Source organism: Amblyomma mixtum, chromosome 2, assembly GCF_055824585.1.
Source record: "Amblyomma mixtum isolate Tamu chromosome 2, ASM5582458v1, whole genome shotgun sequence".
Taxonomy (NCBI): Eukaryota; Metazoa; Arthropoda; class Arachnida; order Ixodida; family Ixodidae; genus Amblyomma; species Amblyomma mixtum.
The window spans coordinates 175,594,433-175,612,774 of record NC_143013.1 but is presented as its reverse complement, the minus strand read 5'-3'; the positions used below and the strand labels follow the sequence as shown (position 1 = coordinate 175,612,774).

The 18,342-nt window shown below is 50.9% G+C and overlaps 1 protein-coding gene across 1 annotated transcript in view; it reads right to left on the bottom strand.

Annotated features, from left to right (window-relative positions):
• LOC149361708 (uncharacterized) overlaps positions 1-18,342 on the bottom strand; it is a 173,264-nt gene that overhangs the window by 34,607 nt on the left and 120,315 nt on the right. Inside the window, exon 15 of the mRNA XM_089567465.1 lies at positions 8,233-8,322. Within this exon, the coding sequence (XP_089423591.1) occupies positions 8,233-8,322 (90 nt within the window). The remainder of the gene's footprint in view (positions 1-8,232; positions 8,323-18,342) is intronic.

Here is an 18,342-nt window from a genome sequence, read left to right as displayed (position 1 = left end):
AAATGAGTTCCAGTTGGATGCTCTTGTCTGGCCTTCTGAGGAGTTGGTTCCATCCTTCTTCGGAGGGAGCGGGCAGTAAGGTTCGAGGGGGCGGATTTCCCGCGCAACCCCAGAGGATGTGTGCCTGGATGGCGATTTCTCCCTGGTAACAATTTTGGCAGACGGGGTCGTATTCCCAGTCTGTGATGAGTGAAAGTCTAGAATGGCCAAGGATGGAGTGTGTCTGCAACCTGCGGAGCAAGGTGGCTTGCGCTCGATTCAAGTCGGGGTGCGGAGGCGGAAACCGACGTCTCATTTCCCTGTAGAGGTAGAGGCACAGGAGACTGCCCTCCTCACGTGCTCCACACTGGAGTCCCAAAGGGCTCTAATAAAGAGGCCCCGAAACGGGGCCTCGTCGTGCGACGTCCCAGTCTAAGGATACCGACCATGTAGCATGGTCTTCTGGCCGCCAAACTATCCGAGTATTTTTAGAGCGCAGCTCTTTGGCGCCAGTTTCTGCGTTTCGGCGTGGCCGTCGCCGTTGTCCGTTGTAACCAGCACTGGAAACTTTAGAAGCGTTTTCAGCTGCGAAAGCAATGGAGCAGAAGTTTGGAAAGCAAATGAAAGGCGCATAACTGCCCTATTAGAACAGTGGACACCTCAATTGTGCCTTAACATATACTCACTCAGCGGCAAACACAACAGCCAGGCATCCGAATACGCACGGATTTCACCTCCACCCTACGTCTTGCAAGGACGGTTAGCACGAAACGTCTCCTGGCCACTGGTACCCACAATGCAGTGATCGAATTAATAGAGGATCAACGCACCAACCAAATAGTCCACCTGAGTCACACGGAAACAGGACAACGCCTACTGCGACAGCTACGTCTCATCCACCCATTCCCATCCCAATACGTCCTACACCTTACATGATTTTTCTGCACACGCAGGATCACATATATCAGAACCCCCTACCGCGCAATATGAAAGCTAGTCTCCATAAGGGTAGGCGGCAGGCAAGAGGGAGCTATTACACCAAAACATACAGCAACTGCTCGATATCCTATCTGTCGACGCGGCAGAAAATTCGAAGCCAGGATATTTCACGGCAGTCGCGGCCTATGAAGACGGCACTGTGGGGGCCGCCGCCGCTATCGAACTAATTCGCCTGCAGAAGCGGAAGGAGCCGCCATCGCACTTGCTCTGGCCCACTCCACCATTGAATAAAACGTAACCGAAATTTGCACAGATTCCCATGCCGTGTACCGCCACTACCTAAAGGGCGTGACGACGCCGGCAACACATCGTATTCTTGCCATAGCCACCTCTCTCGACAGACCAGTTACTCTGTCGTGGGTCCCTGGGCATGCCTCGATCCACGGTAATGAGCGCGTTCATGCGCTGGCCCGAGATCTCTCCTCCCGAACCCCGGAAGATCAGGCACCCGACCCTGAGCAACAGTACTCATCGGTCCTCTCTACATATCATCAAATCATCACATTCTACAAACTCAGCCTCATGACACTGCCACCACCCCACAGTACCTTTTCGCCCTCATCCAGCGCCACATGGCGACAATTACAGACAGGCTGCTTCATTTCCCCCACCATCTCTCATGCTTTCACCCCACCTTTCCTCCTGATTGTAACACCTGTGGCGTGCCCAGATCCACACTTTTCCACTACCTTTGGGAATGTCCTTCCCCAAAGGCAGTACCCCCCATCCCCAATCCCACTCATTCTTCCTGGAAGGCTGCTTTACGGACCGCTCAGTCGAGCAGCCAAAAATGGTTGGTGGATCAGGCTTTACGTGAAGGACAAGCCCGTGGGCACCTGGACCAGTAGTGGGCCACCCTGGAAGAATTTATGTGTGTGTGTGTAATAAAGTTGTTTCCATCCATCCAAGGTACGTGGCGGTAGTGACAGATGTGTGCTGAATGCGTTGGCATTCACAACACTGCCATTTTGAGGAAAGCAAGTGCGCATAACTGGCTCCCTTGGTCAGTGAACGCCTCAATCGCGCTTATATTGGCGGCGGTGAAAATATTTTAATGAAACTGTTTAGGAGGTTGTAGCGGCGGGTGGAGCTCTCAGTCCGGAACCCCATTGGCGTAGGCTTTGAGTTCTTTTTCACTCGCTTCGCCCGAGCAGGTCAGAGCTGCCTCCCACCCCTCCTGCCTTGGGTGGTTATTGACAGTGAACGCCTGATTTCGTTGGCAGGCCCATACCATATAGTACAGGTCCGCCTTCTCCCCACAGAATTTGCAGTGTGAGTCAAATGACTCCGGGTCTATTGCGTGCAGTCTTCGTTGGTTGTTGTAAGTGTTGGTCTCTAGCTTTCGGAGGTGTAGTTCCTCCCCTTTGTCCAGTGTCTTAGCCGTTGGAGGGTATACCCGACGGGATAATCTTAAGTGCTGAAGTATGTCGTTGTAAGTTAGTAGTGGGGTAGGAGGTTCCACGCCATCCGCAATGGGTGCCCGGGGGAGAAATGCTCGGGCTGAGGCATGTGCGCTCTCGTTCCCTGGGATGCCCTGGTGACCTGGTACCCATATTAAATGTTTGTGTGTGGGTTGGTAGCCACGGGTGTAGCTGTCTTGCAGGATTTTTAGCTGCTAGTGGTGCAGTCCTGCCCCCGAGGTAATTGCGATACGCTGTTTGTGAATCTGTAAGAATATATTCCGAGCTAGTGTGTGTTGCAGCTAAAGCAATCGCCACTTCTTTCGCAGCCAGTATGTCCTGGCTAGCCAGTACTCGTCCGTCCATTGTTTTGTTTTGGTGCACTACCGCGACGGCCGCCATTCCCTGCTGAGGACCCGCAGCATCAACATAGAACACGCCCTCGCGCTCGCCGTAGTGCCTTTTCATAGCTTGGGTTCGTGTTTGTCGTCTTGACTGGTGAATATCGGGGTGCATATTCCTGAGTAGTGGAGCTGCCTTGAATTGTCCTCTCCATGAGGCTGGAATATCTGTCGGGGGCAATTGATGTTTAAATCAGTGAGGACTAGTCGGCCAGTCTGACTAGTGGAAAGCCGTATTACCTGCGCAGTGAGGTGTGCCTCTATTAGCTCGTCTATCGTGTTGTGCACTCCCAGTCGTAACAGCCGGTCCGTCGATGTCGCAAGAGGGAGGCCAAGTGCCTTCTTGTAGGCTGATCTGATTATGACGTCTAGGTTCCTGATGTCACGCTTCTTGAGGCGGAGGTAGGGTGCTGCATAGACGACACGGCTTACGACGAAAGCCTGCACCAGTCGCAGGGTATCTTCTTCTCGCATCCCTGATTTCCGTGTTAACCTGGCGATCATCCTGGCGACTTGCTCGTTTACGAGCCGTAGTTTCTAGAGGGTGAGGAGGTTGTTGCCGTTGTTATTTATGTACAGACCCAGCATCTTCAGTGTCTGAACTTTCTTGATGGACGAGTTGTCAATGCGGATCTTGATGGTGTCCTGATTATTGCGTTGACGGAAGACTATGAGTTCAGACTTTTCGGGTGAGCAGGTTAGTCCACACGCCCGTGCATAATTTTGAACTATTGCTGCCGCTGTTTGTAGATGTTCTTGCATCATTCCCATACTTCCCGTGGTTGTCCAGATGGTTATATCATCAGCGTACAGGGCGTGGCGTATGCCCTGTATCTGATTGAGAAGGGGTGGCAGATTTAGGAGTGCAATGTTAGAGAAGTCGGGCTAGTACTAACCCCTGCCTGAGTGCCTCTCGTGCCCATCTTCACTTGCGTTGTTTGTTTTGTGCCGGTGCTAATGTTTACGGTTCTGTCCATAAGGAAATCGCAGATGTTTGAGTAAACTCGCTGGGCCACAGTTAGTGCCGTGGAGGTTGTTTAGGATCATGGAGTGCTTGACGTTGTCAAACGCTCCTGTGAGGTCGAGAGTTAGAAGCGCTCGGTCACTATTTCTGCGTGCGGGATCAATGACTTCGCGTTTGAGTTGCAGAAGCACATCATAGGTGGACAAGTGTGCCCTGAATCCAAACATCGTGTGTGGTAGTAGCTCATCGTCCTCAAGATAATTGGAGAGACGCGCGTGGACTGCCTTTTCCATGAGTTTGCCTGCGCACCACGTGAGGGATATGGGGCGCAGGTTTTCGATGCTGATTTTCTTGCCAGGTTTGGGGATAAAGTGTATATTGGCTGTTTTCCATGCTTGTGGAATGGTACCAGTACGCCAACATTCGTTTATGTAATCCGTGAGTTGCTGCAGAGCCTCCGTGCTGAGGTTGGGCAGAAGTCCGATCGTAATTTTGTCTTGTCCCGGGGCTGTCCCTCGGCGCATATCTGCTAGTGCTGCAATGATTTCATCTAAAGTGAAGTCTCTATCTAGGTCTTCGTTCGGTTCCCCACGGTACTCCTTATTGTAGGGTTGTGGGTCTCTCGCGGTGCAGATATGGCGACGCGTGAGTTCATCCACGAGTTCGTGATCCCTGCCTTGAAAGCTGTGTAAGGCTCGATGCAAATTTGTGTTGTTCACTCTTCGCTTTTGGAGGGTCAATTAGGCATCGCAGAAGGTTCCATGTAGCCTTGGTGTCTAGGCTCCCTTTGAGGGATTTGCACTTCATTAGCCAATTGGTGCGAGCGAGGTCCCATGGGTATTCGTCTGCTTGAATAGTAAGCTTGGCTATTCGAAGTCTTAGTTTCCGAGTGTGTCTTTGTTTTTTCCACCGTTTTATAAGACTACGTCTTGCTTCCCAAAGGTTAGGAGGTGGTTGTAAACAGCTGGGTGGTCCTCCGTGGTGGCGAGGGACTTTGTGAGCTCTTCTTTAAGGTCGAGAATGGAAGCCGCCCAATCTTCGCAGCTGGTTATTTGTTCCGATGTAGCTAATTTGGTGTCCTTCCTGAATGTCTCCCAGTCTATAATTCTGGCTTGCCCTTGTGGTGTGCTGTGCTTGTGCTTTCGAAGGTGGTCTCCAGCACGTAGTGACCGCAGCCTAGGGTCTCTCCCGTATTGAGCCACTCATAGTTGTGGGCATTGCGGACGAGCGTGAGGTCGGGGGAAGTATCCCGTGTTATGCTGGTGTCGACTTGAGTCGGGTGCTGCGGGTCCGTGAGGTGGGTCAGAGACATGTCAGCGATGGCGGATGCTAGTTTTCTGCCTTTCGCGTCTTCCCTGGGGTATACCCATAGGGGGCTCGAAGCTTTAAAGTCACCAACTACAGCTCGGGGAGCTTTTTGGGCTTCTCATAGGGCTTTAAGAAAGATCACGTCGAACGCTACGCGGTGCTGTTTGGGGCGACTATATATGTATATTCAGTATATAGGTGCCTTTGCTGTTTCTGTGCTGTGGCAATAGTTTTATGAAGGTATATTCAATGTCGCTGTTTAGATTAAGGTCTACAGTGGTTGCCTTGCAAGATTTATGGTCCAACATGCATGTCGAGGGATTTGTTTGACGTGTTGAGTATCCTCTGATCTTAGCCTCCATGTTCACTTCTTACAGGGTTATTATTTGCGGCGCATGGTGATGAGAGTCTATGTATTGCTGTAATGTTTCCCTCTTCCGTTTTAGACCTCTGCAGTTTCACTGTAGGATGGTAAGTCTATGTCTCGGTAGTGGAGCCATGCTGAATACTAGAAACATGGGTCTCATCATGTGGTGCGCCCTCAGGTTGTAGATCTATCTGAGGGCTCAGCAGGCGATGAGTTCCCATTTTACCCTGTAGCTTTGTGCCCTTGTTGTGAGAAACATCTGATAACTCCTGAAGTTTGCGGTCAGTTCTAATCTCCTGCGCTTGCATCCTTATTAGAACAGGTTCGAGGTTTTCCATCAAGGGTTTAATAACTGATTCGGACATGCTTTTGATTGTCGTCTCGATCATAATCTGTTATTTATTTTCAATAAGGTCTTCAATTGTTGTTTTTCCAAGCGAGTGATGCGTTCCTCGGTTTGGGGAACGTGGGGTTATGAGAGAGAGATGTGGTGGTTGTGGTGAAAATATTTTAATGAAATTGTTTAGGAGGTTGTAGCGGCGGGTGGAGCTCTCAGTCCGGAACCCTATTGGCGTAGGCTGCTGTCCGCGCTCTTTCGATGAGTTCTTCTTTGACCCGTTTCGTTCGAGCTTGTCAGAGCTGCCTCCCAACGCACCTGCGTTGGCCGGTTATTGACAGTGACCGCCTGATTTCGTTGGCAAGCCCATAGCATATGGCACAGGTCCGCCTTCTTCCCGCAGAATTTGCAGTGTGAGTCAAATGACCCCGGGTATGTGGGCTGCACGCACTGACAACGTTGTGCCAGAAACGCGGCGCAGAAGCCAGAGGCCGTCGGCGTTCATTGCCTTTGGCGTTGAGAGCGTTTTACACTCAGATTATTTTAAGGAAAGGGAATGCGCATAACTGGTTCCCTGCTAGGTTAGTGCCCGCATGAATCACGCTTGTACGTGGGGTGATGAGAGAGAGATGTGGGCTGCACGCACTAACAACGTTTTGCCAGAAACGCGGCGCACAAGCCACAGGCCGTCGCCGTTCATTGTGTTCATTGACGTTGCCGTTGACGTTTTACACTCCAGTCATTTTAAGGAAAGGAAGTGCGCAAAACTGGCTCCCCGGGTCAGCGGACGCCCGAATCGCGCTCATAGGTGTGCGGGGTGATGGGACAGAGATATATGGGCTGCATGCGTTAGTGCTGACAACGGTGAGCGAACTCTCCTATCGACCATTAACTGTCACCTGCCAGGGTGACATTGTGGTGGGGACTTTAATGTATATATAAAAACTAACAGGAATTTCGTACCACTTAGGCAAGAGAAAATCCGGTTCCTCTCGTTCAGAATGCCTCCCACGGCTGTCACAACCTCGCGAAATACTTGCGTTTGAAATACTTGCCTTTGCCACGTCTTTGAGAACCGGGCATTTGGTGCAGCAAGTCGAGCATATGCCCATCTATTTCTTCGACCACAAAGCTTCCTTCATGACAATCAAGAACTGTTAGAGGAGTGTTTCTTGAAGAAGGAAGATGTGTCAAAAACAACAAGTTGTCTGTAATTGCACATACATGTCTTGCTCGAATTCTGTATCTCAATCTATCGAAAAGCTGGAACAGCTGATAAGCTACGCTCAAATTTCGCATTAGGAAGTAACCTAATCGTCGGCAATTTTTTCACCACCACCACAGCAAGTTGTACAAACAGAAGAACTTCTGGCCGATTCTCAACGGGACGCACACCCAAAATACCAGCTGCCCACCGTTAGCCAGCAGCGCCCGACGCCTATCGTGAAGCGCAACGTGCGCGACGGACTACGAAGTCGGGAGGGAAGCGGCCGCAAGAATAACAAGCAGCAAGAGAGGCACTGCGCTATCGATGGACCGCAAAGAGCGTTATCGCTTTGATGGTCCCTTGCCTTAAACGCAAACATGTGTGAGAATTGCTTTACCCTTCATTTTGTTTGAAGCCCATGCATCCTTTTAAGCCCCTGCATACAGCCGCCAAAGCCGCAGATCGCTGTTCGCAATTCACGCTGAAGGATCGAGGAATGCCACGTCAGTATGCAGCAAATAAAAAAAAATCACCATGATTGCAACACTTCCTAATGTAAGAAGGCTCGGACTTGAGCTGAAAAATAAAAGTTATCTCTCTCTCCCTCTCCTAATGTAGAGTTGAGCGCAGCTGTTTAGGCGTCTTGATTTTTTGCGCGCTTGTTCGATGCTGGAACTGCGGCAAGGGCTGACCGGCGGCGGTAGAGGTCCTTCATATATAGGGCGTGCAGCGTGTCTTCGTCAACTCGCGCCAAAGCAGGCGTGTACACACACACATAACGTCTACAGTACAAGCGCTCTTTCAATCTCCTGCCGCGGCTTCCCGCCGAGGCGACTGGGCGCCGCCGTGCGCGAGCGAAGTGGAGAAGGCACTGTTCATTACGCGTTCTCCAAGTGGAACCAAGGGTGGTTTTTCCAACCTTGCGGGCCTTTCTGCAACGTCCGCCGGCGTGATATCTTACGCGCCACGCCGACTTTCGGCCCGCTACGGCGCGTGCTAATCTGGCGCCACCTCTGAGTGAGCAGCGGCAGTCTATACGCCCGCGTGGTACGCATGTGTTTGTGTTTTTAGGTTCATCAACGGCCACAACAAAAGATGCCGCGCAAACCACTTGCGGGCGCACAAGACCTGCGCACTAAAACGTTTCTTGGGGCGATTGATTGCTGGAGAAGCACACACCACAGCAATCTCATGCCGCGCTACACAGCGCTTCATAACATACGCAAGCCCTCTTTGAGGGACTTATACTGTAACTTCCTATTGAACTTACAATGCCGGCTGCAGCCGCAAGGGGCTTCAGTTCTCCCAGTGCCTTCTTTAGTGCCTCGGCACTGTCAGTGTTCGTGTTTATTGTGCTAACCTGAAAAAAAAAGCGCAAGGAATAAGAACTGGGCGTATATTACAGACTACCGCACACGATCTACGCAGTTATTCACAAAGGAACCGGAATTGACTTTAATTTTGTTGCGTTAATAACAACTGTACCGCACGTGAATGGAAGCTTATTGCACGCAGGACTGGTAAACATTGAATTTTATTATTCATTTTGTGCAAGGATCATTATGCTATCCGGCACTCTGTCATCATGTGCAGACCCTGCAACGTTTTTTTAAATTTATCTAAATACTGTTAGCCTATACGGGCTGTTGCAGGGTGGGAATCGGATAAATAAAACAGGAATACAAAGCAACAATTTCCAAGCTACACAGCATAGAGGTTGGGATGCAGCGGAATAAATAATGCGAGGTTTAATAAAAAAATACCAATCAGGAGATTACAACATACGCTTAGACTACAACATAGACAACATACGCTTCCAACTTTTTCACCGAACTCTTTGTTCATGAGGTGTCTACAAATAGTTGTGAATGCAGGTTATTCCATTCCATTATTGCTCCTGAGCGTCAAGCTCTACTTTCATTTCGGGCCTCATAGTTTTACCTTATTACGCAAATCGTAGCTCTGCTGTTGCTATGGTAAACAATGTGGTTAAATAATGGAACAAAATAACAACAGCCAGCATTGTGATTCCCGAGCACCAAAGCTCTCAACCAAATAATCTGAATCCGGTATATATATTAAGTAGGGATTCCAATGGCCTAGATTACTAGTTTAGGTATAGCATTACGACAAACGCGACTGTTCTTTTAAGGTTTATTTCGCCAACAATTTCGGGAATGGTATTCCCTTCGTCAGGGCAGGCTTACAATGAATCGACTTCGTCCATATAAGGACACAGAACAAACGAGGAGGCCCGAAACAAACTTGAGAATTAGGGCAAGGGACCGTATAATAGACACCACGACAGCTCTCACACGGGCCGCGGCTGAACAACAACAACCAGAAAAACGAACGGGACGGTGGACATGGTAAAGTAGTGGAAAAGAACGAGTTTTACCAGCGATAGAAGAGGCAAAACAGCGTTAAGCCCGGCTCCCGGAGCACACGGAGGCCGTTACCTTCCGTTAACTGCCGCTGATGCCTAAAATCACTTTTTGAAAATCGATTGTAACTACTGATGGTTCCTTTAAAAATTTGTTATTTGTCAAAAACCATTTACGCTTTTGTTTGTCGAGCAAGCGCCTTGGGCAGCTGCTACGCAGTCGCGCCGCTCGCCACTATGCACCATGCTACATCCACAAACACATCAAAATGCAAAAGCGAGTGTGTCGATTCCGTAAATACTTAGAAAATCAAGAGCGAATGCAGCGAGGGAGCAGTTAATCACCATTATTTACAAAGCTTGGATCGAGATAGCGGTCGCCAGCCCCAGGAAAGTGCGAGCAACCGGCCGCAACCAGCTGCCTGAATCGCGCTGCGATATTGTATTTCTGGATTGACTTGTTCGAGCTTGGCTCGGGGAGTTTTGAGCAATCCACGCGTTTACCACCTCTCAACAGGCACCGCGGCAATCGTCTTCAAAAAAATGTCCCCATTGGCTTTATGGAAGTGTCATTGCCTTGCCTACTTTTAAATATTGTTACGGGGAAATACTATTTACATTTATTTACAAGCAATCGGTGAATAGTTCCTAGCGGCGAGCATCAGGAAGCACCAACGCCAGCAGGAAGCACCAGCAACCTCTTCTTCTTCGTGCGACCCTTTCACGCGAGAGACCACTTCGACTTCCACTTCCTCTTCGTCGTAGCATGACCCCCGGCGGCAGGGGCGCCGTCCCGGCGTTAGGCCGGTGATAAAGGAGCGGCGTGGTAGGGCTTGAGGCGCATAACGTGAACAATGTCGGTGGGTGGTGGACATGAAGAGGATGCAGGTGTATGAGGAGCAACTTCATACGTGACATCGGTGACCTGACGCACAACACGATAAGGACCATGGTAGGGAGACAAAAGTTTTTCAGAGAGACCGACGCGACGGGAAGGAGACCACAGAAGAACGAGCGACCCCGGTTCGAAGGTGACATGACGATGGCGATTATCGTACAATGACTTCTGCGCTTGTTGGGACGCTTGGAGCCGAGTTCGGGCGATTTGGCGAGCGTCTTCAGCTTGGGCAATGGCGTCCCGGGCGAAGGCGGTGACGGGACGGTCAGCGGATGGCACGAGTGTGTCCAATGGCAGGACGGCGTGTCTGCCGTATAAGAGATAGAACGGAGAGTAACCAGTTGTGTCATGCCTGGAGGTGTTGTAAGCGAACGTCACATACGGCAAGGCGAGATCCCAGTCTTTGTGGTCGGGGGAGACGTACATAGACAACATGTCTGTTAATGTTCGATTCAAACGCTCGGTTAGCCCGTTTGTCTGTGGGTGGTATGCTGTGGCCATCTTATGCTTGGTAGAACACGAACGCAGGATGTCGTCTACAACTCTGGACAGGAAATAGCGTCCGCGGTCTGTGAGTAATTGACGAGGGGTACCATGTTGTAGAATAAGACTGTGCAAAAGAAAGTCAGCGACATCGGTCGCGCAGCTCGTAGGCAGCGCACGGGTGATCGCATACCGAGTGGCATAGTCTGTGGCTACTGCGATCCACTGATTTCCGGAATCCGAGGTCGGGAATGGTCCGAGGAGATCGAGCCCTACACGGTGGAAAGGCTCCACAGGCACGTCTATAGGATGCAGAAGACCAGGAGGTGGTGCCGAAGGCTTCTTTCTGCGCTGACAAAGGTCGCAATTGGTGACGTAATGCCGGACTGTACGGTATAATCCAGGCCAAAAGAAACGGCGCCGTATGCGGTCGTAAGTTCGGGCCACACCAAGGTGGCCAGCTGCAGGCAGGTCATGGAGTTCTGCAATTATAGAAGACCGCAGCTGCTGGGGAATGACTAGAAGGAGTGAGGGCCCGTCAGGACGGAAGTTGCGGCGATAGAGAATGTCATTTTGAGTAACGAAGAGCTGCAGGGAGCGCTTCAAGCTTCCAGAGCTGAGACCCTCGATGATGGTTTGCAAATATGGGTCTTTGCGCTGCTCCTCGGCGATGTTGTGTAGATCAGAAATGCCAAACAGGGAAGGGATATCGTCAGTGTCACTGAGAGCAGGTGGCTCGACAGGGTACCAAGACAGGCAATCAGCGTCTTGATGGAGACGTCCAGACTTGTACACGACAGTGTACGAATATTCCCGAAGGCGTAGCGCCCAGCGGCCAAGACTCCCAGAAGGGTCTTTCAGCGAGGACAGCCAGCATAGGGCGTGGTGGTCCGTGACAACAGAAAAAACACGCCCGAACAAGTATGGCCGGAATTTAGCTACAGCCCAAACCAGAGCGAGGCACTCACGTTCCGTAATGGAGTAGTTTCGCTCGGCAGGTGAAAGCAGACGGCTAGCATACGCAACCACGTGGTGTGGGCCCCGGGAGCGTTGAGCCAGCACGGCTCCGATCCCGTAGCCACAGGCGTCCGTGCGGAGTTCAGTAGGGGCCGCGGGATTAAAATGTGCCAGAATCGGGGATGATGTCAGCAGCCGGACAAGCGTGGAAAACGCATTTTGTTGATCAGAGCCCCAGGTAAAGTCTGTGTCCGTCTTCAGGAGGTGAGTGAGGGGACGAGCGATAAGGGCAAAATCTTGAATAAAACGGCGAAAGTAGGAGCACAGCCCAAGAAAACTGCGCACGTCTTTCTGAGAATTTGGGCGAGGGAACTGTTGCACCGCTGCAATTTTAGATGGATCAGGACGTACACCGGAGGCATCGACGAGATGTCCCAGAATGGTGAGTTGCCGGCGCCCGAATTGGCATTTGGACAAGTTGAGCTGGAGCCCAGCCGTACGAAAGACAGTCAGGATACTCTTGAGACGTTCAAGGTGCGAGGCAAATGTGGGCGAGAAGACAACAACATCGTCAAGGTAGCAAAGACACGTAGTCCACTTAAATCCGCGAAGGAGTGAGTCCATCATCCGTTCGAAAGTAGCTGGTGCATTACAAAGTCCGAACGGCATCACTTTGAACTGGTATAAACCGTCAGGTGTGACGAAAGCTGTCTTTTCGCGGTCTTGCTCGTCAACGGCGATTTGCCAATAACCGGAACGAAGGTCAATGGAAGAAAAGTATTGAGATCCGTGGAGACAGTCGAGAGCGTCATCGATCCTGGGGAGTGGGTAGACGTCTCTTCTTGTGATGCGGTTCAGGTGGCGGTAGCCGACGCAGAAACGCCAACTGCCGTCTTTCTTTTTAACAAGGACGACTGGAGAGGCCCAAGGACTGGACGACGGTTCGATTATGTCCTTAGCGAGCATCTTTTCGACTTCCTGTTGTATCACTTGGCGTTCGGAACTGGACACCCTATAAGGCCGGCGGTGCAGAGGAGTGGCGTCACCAGTGTTGATACGATGCTTCACAAAAGTCGTACGAGCTAAAGGGCGGTCATTGAAGTCAAATATGTCCTGAAAAGATGTCAGAAGATGGGTAAGCGCCTCGGCTTGGTCGGCAGAGAGATCTGAAGCGATCATATTGGCAAAGTGGTCAGGTCTCGAAAGAGCTGTGACATGATCGTCCGGAGAGGACGATACACAATTTGTTACTGCAGAGATCACGTATTCATCGGTAGGGGACAGCGTGGAGAGGCACATGCCTTGAGGAAGCGTCTGGACGTGCGTACTGAAGTTGAGAACAGGTAACCACGCGCTGTTTGCCGAGACTGCGACAACCGTATGGGCAAGGACAACATTCTTTGTGACGGGCAAATCAAGGACAGGGGTGATGAGATACTGGCCGTTAGGAAGAGGTGGAACAGATTTAAACAATACGTAAGTAGCGGCTTCAGGTGGTAAGCGGGTGAACTCGGCAGTACAGAGACGGTGCACAACTGGGGCAGGTGGTTCTGAGAGGTACGGTAGGTCCAACTCAACAACACTTGTAGCACAGTCAATAAGGGCTGCGTGCTCACTAAGGAAATCAAGGCCGAGTATGATGTCATGAGGGCACTGATTCAGAACGGTAAAGAGCACGGTGGTTTGGCGGTCAGAAATCGTCACACGAGCAGCACACAGGCCGAGGACTGGGGACGTTGTGCCATCGGCAACTCGTACAACGGCTGTAGGAGCAGGCGTCAGTACTTTGCGGAGGCGGCGTCGTAGGTCGGAACTCATCACAGAAATGTGGGCGCCCGTGTCAACCAGAGCAGAGACGGCCACGCCATCGACTTGTATGGTCAGTAAATTGCGCGGGGCACGAAGAACTAAACGAGGATTTTGGAGCCGGGTCGTATCTGCAGCATCACCTCTGGACGCTGCAGAAATTAGTTTTCCGCCTGTGATCGTCCGTAGGGGCCGGGAGAGGAAGCGCGCGGTCGTTGCGGCGAACGGGTCTGGCGGCGCTGTGGAGATGGTGAGCGGCTGAAGCGGGGCGGCGGGACGTCGGTGGTGGGTCTTGACGTGTCTAAGGGTCGCGAGAAAGAGCTTGAGTCTGCAGCGTCGGGGCGATAAGGTGGGGTCGAGTAAGGGGTCCGCTGGGAGGAGTACCATCGACTACGGCAATGACGGGCGATGTGGCCGACACGGGAACAGTTGAAACAGATAGGCCTGCCGTCGGGCGTACGCCACTCGGAGGGGTTGCGCGGTCGAGGAGCGGCGTAAACAGGCCGGACAGGGTATAGTGGAGGGACTTCGGGCACTTGGGAAGTATGAAGAGCGGCGACAGAGGTCAAACCCAAGTTAGCAATTTCCTGGCGCACGACGGCTTGAATAAGTGGAAGGGGCAGGGGCTGGTTGGCTGCAGGTGTTGCTAAGGAGGCCGGAGCAATGGCTTCAAGCTCACGGCGTACGATACGGGTCACGTTCTCTGGTGAGGTCTTCTGGTTCCGTGGGCAAAGATCTTGGCAGGACGAAGACGCAGCCGTGTTGGGCAGGCGTGCGATATGCTGGGTGATCCGTCGGCTTTTGGCGTCCTCGAAGCGGCGGCATTCTTTTACGATGTCTGCAATCTTGTCGCAGTTCTTATAAACGAGCAGATTGAAGGCATCGTCTGCAATGCCCTTCAGCACATGTCCGACTTTGTCAGCCTCGCTCATCTCCTTATCGACTGTGTAGCACAAATTCAACACATCCTGAATATAGGACACGTAGGACTCCGTGGATGACTGGGCGCGACTGGCAAGATCTCTTTTAGCGGCAAGCTGCCGGCCGAGTGGTTTGCCGAAAAGGTCAATAAGTTTCTGCTTACAGTCATCCCAACTGGTTAATGTCTCTTCGTTACTATCATACCACTTCAGCGCCGTGCCCTTAAGGTAAAAAACCACGTTCGCAAGCATGAAACTTTGGTCCCACCGGTTGTTAGCGCTGCACCGTTCATACTTGCGAAGCCAGGTCTCAACGTCGGCGTCGTCGTCCCCACAGAAGGGCCCAGGATCCCGAGGGTGAGTGAGGACCACCGAGGACACTGATGCTGCCGAATCTGGAGGAGCAGCTTCCGTGATTGTAAGCCGTGGAAGGTAGCGGCGGCGTGCAAGGTACGTCGGGGGTGGAAGGTGGCGTCCGCTGCGTAGTTCCGTCTTGCCGCACCTCCACCAAGATGTTACTGGGGAAATACTATTTACATTTATTTACAAGCAATCGGTGAATAGTTCCTAGCGGCGAGCATAAGGAAGCACCAACGCCAGCAGGAAGCACCAGCAACCTCTTCTTCTTCGTGCGACCCTTTCACGCGAGAGACCACTTCGACTTCCACTTCCTCTTCGTCGTAGCAATATTACTGATCACCATCCCTGAAACACCCGGTATATCCCTGTCCGGCAGGCCTCAAAGTTGGACCACTTAGTCCTGACGCTCATGTAAAATTTGGGGGCCAACCGTTTTGCTGAAGAATGTTCCGTATTGTATCATACAATTCAGGGATTTTTACACCATAAAATTGTTCGTTAAGTTCAAGCCTAGCTCACGGCAAGGATTTGAACCGGCGACTTTGTAACCCCAATTCAAGCTCTTTATGAATCTTCATATAAACATTGAGGCTTAACCGTTTGTCGCGCAGTGTTCAGGGTGGTAGAATACGATTTGGCGTTTCGTGCGGCATAAACTTACTAGTTAGAGTCTAGCTCGCGGCAGCGATTCTAACAGGTGACCTATGTTAGGAGTCTCAACGCTCGATCTTCGATCGCTACCTTAGCGTCGGCTCTATTTGTTTGGAAGGAGAAAACGGCTAAGAACATCAACTCTTGTTATGTAGGTCAAAAAAACCTGAGGGCGATTAATAGGAGGCTATCATCTTCCGGGAGGTCGCAGGCACAAGTCAGGATCCAGGTTTAATTTATTGTAATATAGTTGATAGTAGAAATTCAGTCGGGCTACCTTTTTGCAGATTTTTTCTCATAGTTTTCCAAAGACGCGAAAGTGGCGAGGTCGCCATGGGCAGCGATTTACCGCCGCAAGCACTAGAGATAAAAATGACCGCCCAAGCCTTCATTTTCTAGTGAAGCATACATACTTCGAAAAAATCTAGAGACTCTGTTATCTCGTCGTGTATCCGAGCGCGAGAACTTTACACATCTGTCCCAAATGTTTAACCGCAGCGTAAAGGCCGGTGAAATGAAAGGCTCTTACTGCTCAGCCGGCTTTGCTCATGGTAACGCATCGTGATAAAGCTCAGTGACTTTCGTTAATTCAGTACGCGTGATATGACTTAATGGGGACAGCAAAAAAACATACAACACATCTTTATCAAAATATAATCTTTGGAATCAAGACACAACTGTTGCTACTATTTGCACAACCAAAGCTCACAGGACACTCGGAGAAGTCGACTAACACCTGTCACGAGTGCTATTTCAGTGCCCACTGAGTCAATCGCGATCGACATTTTCGGCAGCCATCCAGCTGTACCACAGACTACACGGCTACTTTAAGTGATCACTGAGTTGTGAGCATGAGATCGGGGTAGGGGTAGCAGATTTTGGTAGACTGGGGTAGGGGCAGCAGATTGGGTAGATTGGGGTAGGGGTAGCAGATTGGGGTAGGGGCAGCAATACTGACTGATACATGACGTGGAATAGCAGTGAAGCCAGGCGAATGTTAGAGGAAGTGTTATTTTAATTCATTGCATCTTCAGAAAAAGCTATTTCAAATAATTCACAGTCCGGCACAATCCACAGCCAGTGATGAGAGGTCGCTGATAGGCAAGGATGGGCACTTCGTTCAAAAGAATTCAGTTTTCGCCGGCTAAGCTGCCACAGATCAGTGGGCACCTTGATAACATTCGTAGGTGCTACACTTGCCGCATTTGTGAGGCAGTCCTTGACCTCGGCTTTCGGGAAGCACGAAAAAAGTATTCAAGGGGCTTTGAGATGGCCATTCTTCATACTGCAGTTTTGTACTTCAGCAACTAATTCAAGAGCCTATGACTGAATTTACAAAACTTCGGTGCCCAGGACGCACTGTATTTTCCAAAAAAAAAAATGCGATTGAAACTGAGACTAGAAAAGTCCTCCCACAGGCAGCGACCGCCATATTGAATGCTCTCATGACGTCACAAGGGCATACATGGAGCAAAGTCGTCTGCTATTGTTGCTGCAATGTGCACAGCGAGCTCTCTTGTCCCCTGGTGATCGAACTAGCAGTCATCTCTAATATACGACTGACTGGCTTCGTAAAAGCGATAACAGTAAAGTAGTTTTCTTCTGTATAGTAAAGGTAAGGTCACACCAGGCCGATGCGACACCTATGGACTGTCGGTGGGCTGGTCGGTACGCAGACGCGGTCGCTGATGCACCGGTTTGTCGCGCTAGACCAACTACAACGCTAACACGACCAACGACCGCGTATGGGAGTAGTGAGCTTTAGTGTGGTGGGGGGATAGCTGCTATGGCATTCCATCAACTTAAAACTTTTAAAACTTCTCGGACCTTATGCTTGCCAAGGCGACATACGCGACATGCGTGCACCAGCGAAGATGTACAGCCTCTACCAAAAGTAACCGGGCAACGGTGGGTTGGTTCGTAGCTGCGTAGCGAAGCACTTATAGCAGCCCTTAAGCTATGAATCTGTGCAAAGTAAGTGAACCCTTGTACTCACGTTTTGACATCTTTCGGTCTTTAGGGCTGCCTCAAAGGCTCTATTATACGGTCGAGAAGCAAAAAACTGTGGCTCGGTTACTTTTGGCAAAGGGGGTACTTTAAATCAGTGCCTGCGCATAGCACCGAACGGCGAAGCAAGCGACACGGGCAAAAAACCCCGCACGACGCTGCTGCTGGTCGCTCGCCGCCATCACCTGGGCTTGTGCGGCCGAGCAAAAGCATCACGCCCGGTGAGGCGACTGCCTGAAAAACTGCGCTCGTGGGTACCTTATCCGCATCTAAAGAAGTGAAACGAGCGGCTGCATTTTATACCTCACAATTCAATGGTAATCAGCGGTGAGTTTTTGTCATATCTTAGATTTCGGTCAGCGGTGGACCCCTGCGGTCCGGTTGTGACTAGGCTTAGCGAGTCTGCAATATTCTTCAGTGCGATTTCGCTAGCTGTAACAAGTTTGAGTGCATGAAAATAGTAGCCCAGTGCAGTTTTGCCTACAGTGAGCTCAAAGCGACGACTCTCTACATCGCAGGACGCGTGCAGAATAAGTTAGAAGTGCCGATGTGACCCGATATGCAGAGCGTATCAACTGGAGGCAGCCTGCAGCAGTCGCAGGCGTCGACTGTGAACAACAAGTTTTGCTGTTTTCATTTATGCAAATGGTGTCCGAAGGTATTGTCAGGTACAGTGATTTAAAATCAAGGACGGGTAAAATCAGAACAAGCAACAATTCGAGGAGCGCCGGTCCTACGCTAAGCGTTTCCCAAGCAGGCGATAGCATCATCGGCGTTTGCTGCAGCCTTACCGCAGTGTGTAAACCAGTAAAACTATATATTTCGGAACATCTCAGCATGATTGGATGCCATTGGAGATAAGGACAGCCCACGTTGCGTTTCAGGACCAGCAAACTAGCATTCCTGTTCGTGCAC